We start from the raw sequence: 15,719 nt of genomic DNA, 5'->3' as shown, positions 1-15,719 counted from the left end.
TCTCTGATAAGAATGCTAGTCCCATGAACACTGATATTCTTTCAGCTTTCCAGGGTTTCACCCCTTCCAGCTATCTCAATTATGATTTAAGGTTACTGTTCCATTGTAGGAAAAAAACCAAGATGTCCTAAAGAACTGATGCAGTACAGGGAAAAGCCTGAACATAGAAGATTCTTAATTAAAGTAACATAGCATTATATAAATACATTTGACAGACCACAATGTCTAAAAACATGTTTATTCTTGCCATTATAATTAGTGGGCTAAACCCGAACTCATTCTGCCAATACCAATTAATATCATCTATGGCCTGTTCAAAGTGGCCACGATGATCACAGACGACATGGAATTTAGTAGATATTAAGATGGTACCACTTCACACAACACCCATCAACCCTAAATTGCCAACAACCACACAAAGTGGTTTATCAGAATGTACATTTCCCAAACTTTTGGAGCTAAAACTTCAAGGAAATGAAAATTTTAACAATCAAAGCCCTTTGAAGCTCACCCATGTGATAGATTTATGTTTCTGAGTCCCTTCAGCTAAGCCTTCATTCCTCTGGCTCCATTTTGGGGAATTATTTGTAGATCGTGCTGTGGTTTTTTGTTTAGGTTTTTATATGCTTTGAAGAAAAACCATCAGGAAGTCTCACCGACATCCAAAATGAATAAAGCAGCTTGCATTATAGTATTATTATACCAGACAAAAGCCTTCCTGGGTTCCCCACTCAGTGTAATCTTACCTTATAAAAGCTAACACATGATACTAATAAAGTAAAATCTTAGCAAGACAAAGCAGTTATAGGCTTAAAGTAAGTTAATGGATGAAGATCTAACACTAATCTTCACTAGGTTATTATCTAATTTTTAATTTAGTTTATTGTTCACATTTTAGGAGCATAGGATTCAAAGGGACTTCCAAGGTCACCATGTCCAGACTGCAGCTACTCCAAGAAACTCTAATATGAGTTCTCTAAGAGCTTCCTAAAATGCAAGCTCTTCCTTAAGGTGATCAGACTTTTTCCTTGACCATGGTCCAGAACGTCACTGGTGACAGAACCCTTCCCACTTCCAGACCAACTGCACCAACAGCTGATTAATCTCTGTTTAACCTTGTGCTAACATTGTACTTAAAGAAAAGTTATTTTCCCTCCTTAACATTTATCTTCCTAACAAGAAAAAATAAAGAGCAAATTTATTTACTGTAAAGTAAATACAATGAAACAAAAAAACCAGTAAGCTTTTATTTTGGTAGGTTAACAAAGCTAATCTATTTAGTCTTTCTCAACACTTAATTCATTTCTTCTGCCTAACTCTGCATCTGTTACACTTCCTGGGTTTTTTTCCCCTCCTAAGCAGATAACCCAAATTGTATCCTGTATCCCACAAGACATCTCACCAGTGCCTTATGCAATAGCATACAGTACTCCTTATGTCACCTACCACGTTTTAGTATGCATTTCCTTTCCCTCAAATAACGTAATTATTACGTGATCATCTAATACATCCGGTTGTCTTCCTCCTTAGTCATAGCCAACTGCTGAGTTCCCAGCACACAGCGAAAATTCTTCTAGCCCATAATGGTATGACTAAAAAGCTATTTGAAGACAGCACAACAGAAATGTGATAAAATTTAACCAATGATATGAAGTTCATACTGTATTATTCTGGCTGGAAAATGACTCCTAAGTTTGTGTCATCAACCTATTTAACCAGCATACATTTGCTTTTTACTGATGATGCTGCCATAAATAATAACAACTAAAACTGGTCTCAAGATAAAAATCCATGAAGAATATCACTATTACGACATCCTAGTTTAAAATTTGCATTCTCTCTCCCTTTTAGCCAGTTACTTCTCTAATGAAGTCCAAACACGGGATCTGCTACACTTTGTCTACAAAATTCAGTTCCTGAAGAAAGCATAAGGTACAACCTTCCTTTGTTAAAACCTAGTTCCATTTATTCCATTTAACATTTACCTCCATGTCCAATTATTTCTTCCTTCCAAGGTTTCCTCTTACATCTTCTGTGTGAATCATATTATCCTCATAATTAAATATGAATAAGACACTTTGTATTCCACAATCATACAGCGCTATTTCTGACTTGTTAGGATTAAAGGAAACATATAATACGGCACACACAATTGGAAATCTAATTTTTTGCAGGGTGTGATAGTGGAAGATATATGCCCTTCTGACTTGAGCATATGAATTTTGCTCCATATCAACTGACATCACTGTCCTCACTGAAAAGTGAGAGGAAGGATTAATTTATAAGTAAGGACACAGAAAATATTTGTCCTTGTCTTAGAATTTATTTCTTTTTCCTTCTTTTAGATGGGAGAACAAGTTCTGATATTTTCTTTGCAAGGTCTAATTTAGCTTAGTATCTTTATGTACACTTGTTGATACCCAAGTCTACAGTTTCCGTATCTACACGGCACATGAGGTTAAGAGTCAGGTTGCATTCAAGTAGTTTAATTGAATTGTGATGACCAGGGTTCCTCCTAATTAAAAAAAATTCAGATCACGGATCTTGAGACAGACTTTTTTTAATAGAGAAGATGCAGCAGAACTTAGCAGTTTTACCCTTGACATCAGTGGAACCAGGACCTCACTCAACCCATTCATGCCTACCCTAGTCTCCAACACATCTAAGTGCGGGGACACAAAACTCAATTCCATTCACAGTAGCATAAAATCCAGTTTGACTTATGAAGGTTGAGAAGCATGTGAAATGAGTTACAAATATTACTTTTTGCACCTCAGTTTATCAGAGGTATTTTCCTGCTGGACCACAAAAAATATATCAAAAGGAAACAGGTGGTAGGACGGAAGAGGAAGGACAAATAAAAACATAAACAAAAAAAAGCACAGCCCAAAAATTCCAATGGTACTTAAGGAAACAGTGTGAAAGATACTGATCGGCAAATACTGCTTTCCTTTTTCTGGCTGGACCGTCAAGATTAAATCTCCCCACACCAAGATCCAGCATCAGCATGGATACTAAACCCCAAAAAAATCTAGCCTACAGAAGAAGGGGAGTTAGGAGAACAGCAACATCTTGCAACTGCTCTCCAGCTGTAAGGAAGGCATCCTGTAGCAGCAAAGGCTACTTCTTCTTGCTCTGTGATAAAGACAGCAATCACAGAGACAAATTAAGTGGAAGTGCATTTTAACCTATTAAAGCCTTTATCCTCTTAACTGTTGTTAGTATATTAACTCCTTCTTTAGAAATACAGTTGTTGAAGGTATTTGTTATTTAGTGTAACAAAATGCCATTTCCAAAAGCTTTTGCAAGACTTGGGATGAATTCCCAAGAAAGCTTTGTCCAGATGGAGAACTGTATGTAAGGAGAATAAACTACCAGGAACCAGGTTTGTTTTATTATTTTCATAGATATAATGATCAATATTCAGACAGTTACAGGATACAACTAAATCCTCAGTAGGGAATCCTCGATCTCGTTTGCGGACTGGGGAGATGAATATGCCTGGAGTGACTCTTTGATAGAACTGGACTCCACAGAGATAAATGTCTGTTATCCATCTGGTGCTGTTATGTATATTTTGTAATTGGCAGCCTTTCTACATAAGAAGAAACATGTTATTCAGCCTTGCCTGTTCATATAAAATGTCATCACAACCTTTGCATTTTGCACTGGAGATAAATTTGTAAAAACTGACAGGTCTGCCCTGAGTTCCAGAAAAATCAACATGCACTCTAAGTCCTGCTTTTCCTCTTTGAATTTCCAGCCTGTTAGTACAGCACCCACAAAGGTCACCTTGGACAGAAATGGAGAGTCAAAGGGAACTCCTTTCTGTTCACCGCGTCCTTTCATGACCTTAGAGAAGAAAGGTAAGCGGTCTAGCAACAGCACGTGCCCCTAGAGCACACAACACCTCAACAAGCTGAAGTTTACACGTTACCCCATAATTAAAAAAGAATATGCCAGCTCTCAGTACAACACACAGTTTGGCCATCATCCACATGCTGAGGCTGGACAGCCTTGGGAGCCTGCTCTGGTGGAGGTATATTCTGAGTAACAGCTCAAGGTGCCCTCAATGAAGCTGAGTCTCTCAACTGGAACTCAAGTACGCAACTCAGTTACCCTTCCTTCTTGAGGTCCTGTGCAGACTTCCCTTTCTCTGCTTAGGATGGTAAATAAAGTGTTGTAGCATCTTCTACTTGGATTTGTTTGAGACTGACTATCGTGCTTTGTCATTTGAACCCTGCAGTTCTCAAACGTGTTGTCACCCTGTGTCATATCATCACGCACTTGTACACACATCTGCTCCACACTACCCACTCACTTTTCTGTAATGCTGAATGCCAAAAATAAACCTGAAACAGAAACTACTTCATGCCTTACACTACTAATGAACTAAAAGCTAAGTATATTGTACCTTGATAAGAATAAGAGGTTTTTTCCCCAGAAGAAAAACACCATTTTGCCCTAGTAGGATACAAAAGGAAAGGGTCAATGCTCTGCTAATAAGAAGGTGTGGCAGGCAGCCAGTGCTCTCAGGCTGCAGCCATGCCTAATGGTTTAGTTGCCTCACGCGTAACCTCATTCTTCATCTCATGCTTGAAGTCACTACCAAGGTCTAACAACATAATTAGAAGTTTCCACCGAGCAATGAGTGGTAAATGCAGGTGATCTACTTTGAATGCAAACTACAGTGGTAGTAAGTAGCAGGGAAGAGGAACACAGATTAGAGAGGAACAATTTCAACAGCAAAGGTTGCTCAGTATTTATCCAGAAATCACATTAAAACTACTCTTTTTTTTTTCCCTACCTGACTTATTTGAAATTTAATCAATTCTGATAAGAAATATGACTGCAACACTACACACAGTCATTCAAATATTCTGTGAGGAGCAACAGTTTAACTATTGCCTGGTATCTCTCTTACGTTCTCTTACTATGTTTTTCACAGTAAAATTCTGTGAGGGGAAAGGCTGCATCTTGTGATACCGTTCCTTCTGAGAGTGGCGGACAGTAGTGCCCAAGGGATTTCAGATCAAGGAAAGGATCGCTCTCCCAAACTAAGACTTCTGAGATCAAGTCATGTAGATGCTCAGTGCTGTCAATATACTTGCAATCCTCCAACAGAACCAATGAGTAAAAAGCCAAACCAAAAAGACATGAAATAGTTTATGCATAAATGAACCAGGGAGACAGCCAAGAACATAAATCTGTATCCTCCCTGAAGAGAGTTTCTGCTTGTTTATTTTAAATTGAGGAGCAAAAAGCATGTGGCAATTAAAAAAAATGCTTTTTAATTCTGTCCAAGAAAGTGGGGGAAAAAAAAAAAATCTAGTATTTAGGTTTTTCCCTGTTATATACAATATATTCATTCCTTTTACTTCTCTTTTATTGTTAAGTCTTTTACACAAAGTCTGGAACAAACTGCAGCTGACTGCATAAAAAAAAGGTGTTGATCACACTGATTATTTTTTCACAAAATGTTTTATGCACATGTGAAAGATGCATAAAACAGAGGTTTAATTTGAAATCTGAATGTTGTTCTGCAAAAAACCACTTCCCCTTACTCACTCAATTTATCTCAGCGGTGACAATTTTCTAAATTAGTTAAATAAAGACCTCCCAGTCCTGCAGTAACCTTCACCAATAAATGAGAGAAGAAATACTTTTTCTTATATCTATTTCCATATTTTTATCAGGAGAAATACTCCCTATCTGGAATATCTGAAGTGCAAAGCATTGTTCCTACACTTGTCTTTTCATTTTGGCCAGCTCTGTAAACAACACCATGTAAACATCAAATTTCTCAGCAGGTATTTGCAAATTGTGTCTTCACAAATAAGCTTGCTCTAGAAATAAAGAGCTACAACACATACATACACACACGAACAATTTTAAGGTTTCAACTCTCATATGCCTTTGAAAGGAAAACACCGAGAAACAAATCCAAAAGTTTCTATAGTAGATGGGGCACAGAATCAAGAGGAAAATCCTTAACATTTTTTTTGAGAAAGATCAATTACTTTTGTCAGTGTAGCAAAGTGCTTAACACATTTAAATATTCTGGTTTAAAATAAATAGCATAATATATTATAATGAAACACATTTTGTGCTGAATTACGTAACAGAAAAGGTATGCAAGTTTAATCAACTATTACTTAGCATATTCCCCACCTGAAGTCAGACAGTATTCACACTACAAGTCACACCTTCCTCAACCCTTTAAATGATCTGAGATTACTAGATGCTCTAGGCGTATCTGTACTCCAAATTACACTGCAGTAACACTTCTACTGAATTTCTCCCAGTCTTAGAGTACAAGTTAGGCTACAGGAAGCCATCTGCAGCAAACTGACCATAATGCTGCTGCGTGTACTAAAATCAGCATTTAAAAATAAAATAAAATAAAATAATAAAGACAAATGCTCCCACCCCTACCTAAACAAACCGACCCGAGCTACTTACCATTCATGGCTGCGGGAAACTGAGCCATCATGGTCTTGAATATGCCTTGCTAGCTCTTAGCCATCTGCAACATAAAAACATTGTGCCATTAATAATGCAACAAGGGCAAAACGTAGCTTTGCGCTCCAGCTGAGCAGGGGGAATGTCTGTCCCTTTAGCTCACACTTCCGATAGCAAACAAAGCCAGGCTTCAGGCTGCTGCTGAACAAGCTGAATTTACATTTAGGAGGGGGTGGGGGAATTTTTTTTTTTATTTTTTTATAGGGTATGCAGTGCAGTCCTGAACCTAGTGGCACATTCTTAAAGGAAAACAGTACCAACTGTTTAGCAACTGCTGCATAATGTACACAAACAGTTGACAACATGTCAGAACATATGGCGTGGAGAACAACCCTCTCCTGGCAGGAGGACAGACTCGGGGTCCTAGCAGATCTTTTCCAGCTCCCCCTGGTAAATATTTACGCATATCATAAAAAAAGTTCAATGCACAGCTCCGTAACTGAATGCTTCTGCTGAGAAAAGTGGAAGAAGAATTCTTATTCAAATTCATCCATTCCACTACTCCACACAGTATTTACAAAGAAAACGCTCTTACATGATGTATTCAAAGAAAAAATTACTTGTCCTAATAAAAATTTGTAGTCAGCCAGTTTTCCATAACCAACACAATGAAGTTATTCCTCCTCTTGAGCTACTGCATAAAGACTCCAAAGCAGCATTTAAAGGAGTCTCAGTATAATTTACTTTCCTAATAAATATCAGAGTACTAAGACTTACTTTGTTTTTCTAGTATGTATCCTTTCAAGAATACCTGTATTAATGTTACTAGTTCTTTAGAATTGCAAAATATTCACTAAGACTTATCTGAGGGATAAGGATAAGCACTGCTTTACAAACATAGAACTATGACAATACAGAGAGCTTTTGCTTTGGATGAGATAATTTTAGTTAAATATTGAAATTTATACATCATTACCCTGCACTCTACACAGAGAAACTATTGTTCAGGATGAAGCTACAAAAATGAAATTTTTATTTTAACTAAAAAAAAAAAAAAATCACATCTCAGATCCCTCTGTCACTCCCTCTTCAGATACCAAACCTTCTCCCCTCACCAAAAAAACCCTTCACCTCTCAATACAACCACAGATGTTAATACTAAAGTACAGAAATATCACATCCCCCACACTCCCTCCCCCTCAAGGAAACTCCTGCACATCTCATCACAAAAATCACACAACTGGAAAGCACTCTGGTTTCACGTGTGGACAGGAGAGCATTTTTTGTATCTACTGCACATTTCTGCAACCAAAATAAAAATGTCTGGGATCAGTTGTTAACAATCCTTTCTCTATATATTTTACATCATCATTATTATTATATTTATATGTTTATAATAATTATAGTTATATGTTTATAATAAATAATTATATTTCTATGTTTATAATAAATAATAATGTTTATTTATATGTTTATATATTATAAACATATAAATAAAATGATGATGATGTAAAATTTGTGTTATTATTTATATATCCTATAAATAACATCTAAAATCATGCTATTGTAATAGGCCACAAATCATTCATTCCCACTGGGTCATTTGTAAACCTCATAGCCACACGCACACCTGGTCCCTCCCAAATGAATGAAGAACAGTATTTCACCTGCAGTTATCTTGCTCTGTGTTGCTTATATAACTGTCCAGCAACGAATGAACTTTTTTTTTTTTTTAAATCTGACACATTACAGACCAGTGTCATTAAGAGACTTGACATTCCAGGTTTTTTAATATACATTATACATGCATACATTTGTGTATACACACACACATGTATATATATTAAAAAAAAGTAAATGCAATGATTGGTGAGTCCAAATGATCTCTCAGAGTGACATTAGGTATCAGCTGCAGAAAGATGAAAAAAGGAAGCATGGATCTATTCCAAGACATGAATTCTAAAACAAACTGGAGTATTTTTAGGTTGCTTCCAGCATCCCTTCCTAGGCCTTACCAGCAACTTACCAAGAGACATTTGAAATCTATATATAGCCTTCCCGAAAAATGCTTCCAATGTTGTTAAACATTTCCATGGCACTTTTCTCTGCAAAAGCTGTTCTGTCAAGGAGGGCTAAAAGAGAACCTGAAACCACGACACAGAAGAGGGATGCTGGAGAACATCCCCAGAATCAACAGAGCTCAAAGTTCAGTAGAGCTCTGTGTTGAGACATTTCCACCTGCACGTGACCTGTTCTAGATTTACAGGCTTATTGGATAAAGGCTACACATTTGATCCTTCCTCCAATGTATTTTATTCTCATATTTTCAGATCGCTTTTAGGGGTTTTTAAATGAGTAACTACAATAGAGTCACAGAAGCACAGAATATCCCAAGCTGGAAGGGACCCACGAGGATCATCAAGTCCAACTTCAGACTCCACACAGGACAACCTAAAAGTTAAACCATATATCTAAGAGCATTGTCCAAACACTTCATGAGCACCAACCGGCTTGGGGCCATGACCACTTCCCTGGGGAGCTTGTTCCAGTGCATGACCACCCCCTCAGTGGAGAACTTTTTCCTAATATCCAATCCTAACTTCCCCTGACACAGCTTTAAGCCATTCCCTCACGTCCTATCACCAGAGAGAAGAGACCAGCACCTCCCTCACCATTCCCTCTCATGAGGAAGCTGTAGACAGCAACGAGGTCACCCCTCGGTCTCTTCTCCAAGCTGAACGAACCTAGTAGCCTCAGCTGCTCCTCACAAGTCTTGCCCTCCAGTCCTTTCACCATCTTTGTTGCTCTCCTTTGGACACGTTCTGCCATTTTTACATCCTCCTTACATTGTGGAGCCCAAAACTGCTCACAGTACTTGAGGTGAGACCTCACAATACAACAGATAATAATCAGACAATACAAGTCTGATAATACACTGATTCACCCTTAAAGCCCCAAATCTTAAGATATATTTTTAAAATACTTTATACAACAGCTATAGAGAAAGTCAGACTTTGCCTTCTTCGGTTTTGCTGAAAAGGCTGATATAGACTGAGCTTTCTACACTCCCAAACGCTGACCACGTGAGTGGGAGAAGTAACCCAGGCAGCTTCATGCACACAAAACGTGTAAACCCACTCTCCCTCATTTTGACATCCGTAGAGTCTCAACTACACCATATTTTAAAATCAATTTCAACTGAAAAATTTTGAGGTCAAAACCCTCACGTTAGCTTGGAGAGGGTCTTTCCTATTTATGAAAGCTCTGCATCTACAGAGCACACGTGTTCCTGGTTCATTTTCATCAGCGGGGGTAACTCCAGCCCACTGCCACCGACAGCTACGTATACAGGCAACTACCTTTCACTAAGCTGTATGACAAGTGATCTCTGTCCTGGGCTGCATCAAAAGAAGCATGGCCAGCAGGTCGAGGGAGGGGATTCTGCCCCTCGACTCTGCTCTGGTGAGACCCCACCTGCAGTACTGCATCCAGCTCTGGAGCCCTCAGCACAGGAAAGACATGGACCTCTTAGAGCGGGTCCAGAGGAGGGCCACAAAAATGATCAGAGGGCTGGAACACCTCTGCTATGAAGAGCTGAGAGAGTTGAGGTTGTTCAGCCTGGAGAAGAGAAGGCACAGGGAGACTTTATTGCAATACTTGAAGGGGGCTTATAAGAAAGATGGAGAGAGACTTATTCTCAGGGCCTGTAGTGACAGAACAAGGGACAACAGTTTTAAACTAAAAGAGGGTAGATTTAGATTGGACACAAGGAGAAAATTCTTTACGAATAGAGTGGTGAGACACTGGAACAGGTTGCCCAGAGAAGCTGTGGATGCCCCATCACTGGAAGTCTTCAAGGTCAGGTTGGATGGGGCTTTGAGCAACCTGATCTAGTGCAAGATGTCCCTGCCCATGGCAGGAGGGTTGGACTGGATGATCTTTAAAGGTCCCTTCCAACCCAAACCATTCTGTGATAACAGAAGTTTCATAGCTCACATCAAGCAGAATTAGAAACCGTAGTCAGACACTGAATACAGCACACCCAAGTTATCATCCATACCACTATCCGTCCTCTCAAAAGAAGGAGTCCAAGATCACGTGTTTCTAATACCACACTGTCTGATACTCTGTTCCAGTGCAGCACTCTCAAAAATAATGACCGGCCCAGCCCAAATTATCGACACAGGTTTTTTCAGCACACCTGAAAATTCCCCAAGTTTCCCAAGCCTAGGCTGATCCAGCCTGGTAAGTCTGCACCAGGCGCTGTCATGTAGATGCACCAACCTTAGGTCCAAAACCAAGAGGGAACTGCCCAACAGATCTGTACTAAGAGTACATTACACCAATGTGATGTGATTAAATCATGATTTAGCTCTGTCGTCTCATTATTATGTCTATAGGCAGATCTTGTCATATTTTAAAATACTAGACCTGACGGGCACCAAAAACCTCCTACATTAACCCCACAGAAATAATACTGAAAACTACGACCTTACAGAAGCAACCAGGAATCACAAACAGGATTTTTACAGGATTTCAGATCACAGCAGCACTGAGACTCCATTCTGTCCCTTTGCACAGATCCATTTCATTCGGACACCAGGGTTACACCAAGCACACACGCTTCCCTGGTGACAGATTCCGAAGTTTTACCGAGAGGTAAAAAAAGGAAAAATAAAAGTATCGCTGCAACATCATTTGCCCTCATTCAATTTTTTTAGGGAAGGAGGAAACAGCCCAGTAAACTCAAAGTCTACACACATTTTTCAAAGGTCTGTGGAAACAATCCTTCCCAAAAAATGGAGCTTGCCTTTAACAAGTATTCTGTCTTCTACATTTCCACAGCACGCCCCAAAGGCTTGGACATTATGCATATATCAAAGTTAAAAGCAGCTTATTTTCACAAATTCCAAATAAAGTTGTTCTAGTCGCCACCTGTAAAAGCACCTTGCACCTTTAGGACACAGGTGTGCACCATTTATTTACCAAGGGAAATTTCAGCAAAATATTCTTTTAGGCCGAACTTGCTTTTTTTCAGAACAACTCTGATAACTTTTAATCATTAATTGAGGTGAAAGCTGTAAATTTCTAAAGAACCTTATTACACAATACTACAGAAAAACCCAATGCCATATAAAAACATTTACTGAAGAAAAGAAACTCAAGAAAAGACTATAACCAGTATCCCAAACAGATTATATAGATTAAAAAATGGCCATCACAACCAGAATATCTCACAGAAAATTATTTGCTCCTGCAAAATCTCCTAGGAGAGGTGCTTGGTGAACTCAGGTATCACTCATAAGAAACTGTGGCAGCCGTAGCATGAAATCCACGTTGTAACAAACAGGATCAAACATCCCTGTGAATGCTGTAGACAACATTAAGCCCTGCTGCCATTTAGGGTGAAAACAGGAAAACTTGGATGTTATGTTTAAATAGCAGAACAGCAAGTTCTTGTAAACAAACCATCTGACTAGTCCCAATGTTTAAAGCACTAATTGTTTTCACAAACTGACCTGCTGAACTGCAACTTCTGCTCCCTCTCTCAGCTTTCGTTATAGTGGATACAAGTTGAGAAAAGAAATGAGATTGCAAGAAGCAGGGGGGACCTTACAACCATGCTGAAAGCATTAGAAACCGTTAGAGCTGGGCAGACTGTGAGAGAAAGGGAAAAGAAAAAGCTTCTTTTCCATCATAGGTGTATTGCCATTTTATGAAGAACAGCCTTACCACAATCTTTGTCAATATTTATACTTGAGTCAATTTTTTTTTTTCAAAATATTTCTCGGAAAAACCACAGCCACATAGTTTTAGTAGGAACTAAGGTCTGGTGCATCAGGCTCTGTCGCACTAGTTTTAAGTGGAAGAAAGCAAATACCGTAGAAGCAGCATGTGTGGACACACTACCACTCTTTTGCTTTTCTTGTGGACAGAAAGAAGATATATTGCAGATTTTTGCTGTAAGAACCAATTAGCAAGGACAGAGACTGCAGTACTAGTTGACCGATTTACTCTTTGTAACACCTGTAGATCTGGACAACACAAAGACTACTCATTAGTATTTGCAAAGCAAACAGTGACAGTGTAATAGCCCTTGTAGTTGTTCTGTGCTTTTTTTTGGATTATCGTCTGGAAAATCAGAGAATAATAAGCATTAGTAAGGCATTATAAACCAGCACAGTCTAAAATTTCTCTTTGTTCAAGACATATCAGTAGAAAAGCTTATCAATTAAAAAAAATAAAAGAAAAACAACATCTTGGCAGGCCAAGAATTTATCTCCTTTATACAGTGGAGTTATACACAGCGACATGGCCTTTTCAAAATGTACTGTGGCCAGCTTCACAAAGTCCACCCACTCTGATAACAAATGAATGACATCAGTAACAATATGAAGAAGTTGATCCTGGGTGGCTAGCAGACCATTCCTGCTCCCCTCTGTTACTGTGGATAAGAGTACTGCAAGCCTTAGTTAATATTTTGACATTTCGGCCCGGGGGGGGGGGGAGTGTTAAATATTTTACTTCTTAGCCCTATGGTACGAAGTCTCTTCCTAGCTCACCGTTATAGAGCAACTTGCTTCCAAACAGTGATTAAGACAGAACACAAAAAATACTTTTTTCTGACAAATATCCTTCTGCCCACCTTGCCTGACTAACAGGCTTTCTGAATATACTGACAATGCAAAATGGATGCCACGCAAAATACAAGAATCTCTGTTTCTGTTTAAAAAACATAATTGTGTGGTCAGTATTGATGGGTTTACTCCCTTTCTTACACAGCTGCTCAGTTGTGAAAGCACCCATTCAAAATATCAAGACCGAGTTCAACTCTGTCCTCTGTCTCTGGAGATTGAAACCAATCTTTCCTTCCTCCTGGGAGAAGGCTTTCCTGCATTTTATTGCACAGTCATTTAAGGAAACCCATGCACAGTGTTTGGAATAGTAACGTCAACACAGGACTTCAACCTCCTACATGAAATTCTCTACCATTAAGCCAGAGAGTCACAGGTCCCTCTCTGCCCATGTCCCTCCAGCTTTGATTCTTCTTTGCAAAGAAGAAGAAATTCTGAAGGAGGGAATGAGAATCCCACTTCAGGAAGCTCACTATTTAAATCCTTGGCCCTTCTCCCAGGAAACGTGTACATGAACTTCCTCAGGAAAAGACGGGAATTGAACCCAGCTCTGTCACGCCCTGGAGGAATACATTCACTAACCTGATCCCAGACATGGACAGGCATCACCACCTCTGCTTGCTTTGCTTAAAAATGAAAAGAAAAAAAGAAAAAGCAGAGGGTACACTATTTATAAGATTTTTTTTTTTTTTTTAAAGGCTCTGAGCTTCTACCTTCAAGAAGGAACTCCAGGCTGCATATCATAACCTTTCCAGAGAGCTGAGTGAGATACACTTGCTCCTAAACGGGTGGTAACTTAAAATACACTCTCGTCTTTTTTGCTTCCTACTTTCTAATTTACATGACTCCCCACTCCATATGCTGTTTTTTTCTAGATCCTGTTTTGAGACACATCAATTCTCACATCTAATTATTTGCAAGCATTGTACAAAAGTCCTAAGATGCTGTTCGGTGAGGTCCCCACACCTTGAAACCCGCAGTTCTCCACTTCCACATTGCGACTCCTGATTTATGTCACTGTGGACTTAGGCAAAACATAAATCTTTGATGAGTTTTCTCTTCTCTTCGTTATTTTCTTACTTCAGCCATGACTGGAAACATTCAGAGCATATTACTTAAGTGCTTATCCATTTGAAATCTTACCATCTTAGAGGAAATTTTTGAGCCCCCTCCTGTCCTTCCATCAGAAGCACAAGCGAAATCTGCCTCCTAACAGAGCAAAAAAACCTAACAGAAGAATTCTTACATTATCTTCTCCTTGTGATACAAGAGCTGCTACTTAACTTGTTGCTCAGCTTTCAGTCCCAGGTAACAGTGCAAAACATACAGAACATCTAATGGACTGCTATAGCAAAGCATAAAACAAAAGATACAGAACACGCGAGCAGCCTTCTATGCTCAGCAGAGAACAATCTTTCACTATTTGTAAAACTAATGAAGGTAAAACATTCAGCGAGACTTGGATTTACATTTTAGGTATATGCTGTCAAGCTGGGCAGGTGCACAAAACCATCGCAGGCTTAACTTCTCAAAGTTGAATGAGATAACAAGCAAAGAGCAGACAGGCCACACACAAGAGGCCTTTAAAGCAAAGAAATGTAGTTATTCTTTGATGAAACAAAACCCAGGGAAACCTCATGGGAGAAAAAGCAAAGATCAGCATAAGGCAGTCAAAACAAGAAAAAACAACTAGGTAGCATTGTTTCGGATGGGCAACAGACGGGTAAAAATGCATTCCCCAAAGAGCATAGGTGTGATGGAGGTCCAAGAGATCCACTCAGTATGGGAGCTCCGGGAGGCAACTTGGTCCCAAGCTGGAGCTGGGACCCAGACAGCATGGCCACAGCACCTCTTACCTGCCCCAGCTGAAGCCTCCTGCTTCTGACCCTGCTCTCAGCCACAAGTCCCATCCACGCTATATTACCAAGAACAGTCCTTCAGTGCGTCCAGTTGAAATCTGGTCTCTTAACCTTTAACACTGAGCTCTACAGCATACGGTAATAATGTTTTGACCACTACAAATTAATTTTGTGAACTTAGGGAATCAATTATCACCTGGGTTAGACAACACATCTCAACGTCATGTAAAGTCCCTATAAGCAAAAGTATATCTCAGAAAGACACTTGTCCTACCTTAAGAAACTCATAATATAATGACTACACTACGAGTGCAGTGGAAGAGGCAAGAGAGTTTTAGATTTTGATTAGTAAAATTCTTGACCTTTGAAAGATAAGACTAAAAGTATTATTTAAATCAGCTCTGATTTTTGATACATTTATTAGTATAGCCATAATAGGTCATTTTTTTGCATTCCAATTGTAATATTTTTAGAAACAAAGACCAACTCCCATTTCCTGTTCTTCCCTTACTCCATGTGTATGCTGTTGAATCACTAACTGCAGATACCACTCATGACTGATGCCACAGCATTTCACAAGCTCCACTTGCATCAGCCTTGCAAATTTTCACTAGAAGAGCCAGCTCGGAATTATTATCTGCTACTTCTGAAGCTGAGGCAACAACATCCCATATCAAAATGTCTCAAGTCAAACTGGCTGCTCTCAGAATTGCAGTTCCAGAGAAGCTGTGACTTATCTGGATCAACCATGTTTTTTCAACTA

At 39.1% G+C, this 15,719-nt stretch overlaps 1 protein-coding gene across 5 annotated transcripts in view; it reads right to left on the bottom strand.

Moving 5' to 3' along the window:
- Positions 1–15,719, bottom strand: part of ITSN2 (intersectin 2) — a 90,238-nt gene that overhangs the window by 68,833 nt on the left and 5,686 nt on the right. For all 5 annotated transcript variants that reach the window (XM_072858395.1, XM_072858399.1, XM_072858400.1 and 2 more), the window contains exon 2: positions 6,463–6,526. In XM_072858395.1, the coding sequence (XP_072714496.1) occupies positions 6,463–6,493 (31 nt within the window). In that variant the 5' untranslated portion in view covers positions 6,494–6,526. The remainder of the gene's footprint in view (positions 1–6,462; positions 6,527–15,719) is intronic.

Source organism: Ciconia boyciana, chromosome 3, assembly GCF_034638445.1.
Source record: "Ciconia boyciana chromosome 3, ASM3463844v1, whole genome shotgun sequence".
Lineage (NCBI taxonomy): Eukaryota > Metazoa > Chordata > Aves > Ciconiiformes > Ciconiidae > Ciconia > Ciconia boyciana.
This window is presented reverse-complemented; position numbering and strand designations above follow the sequence as displayed.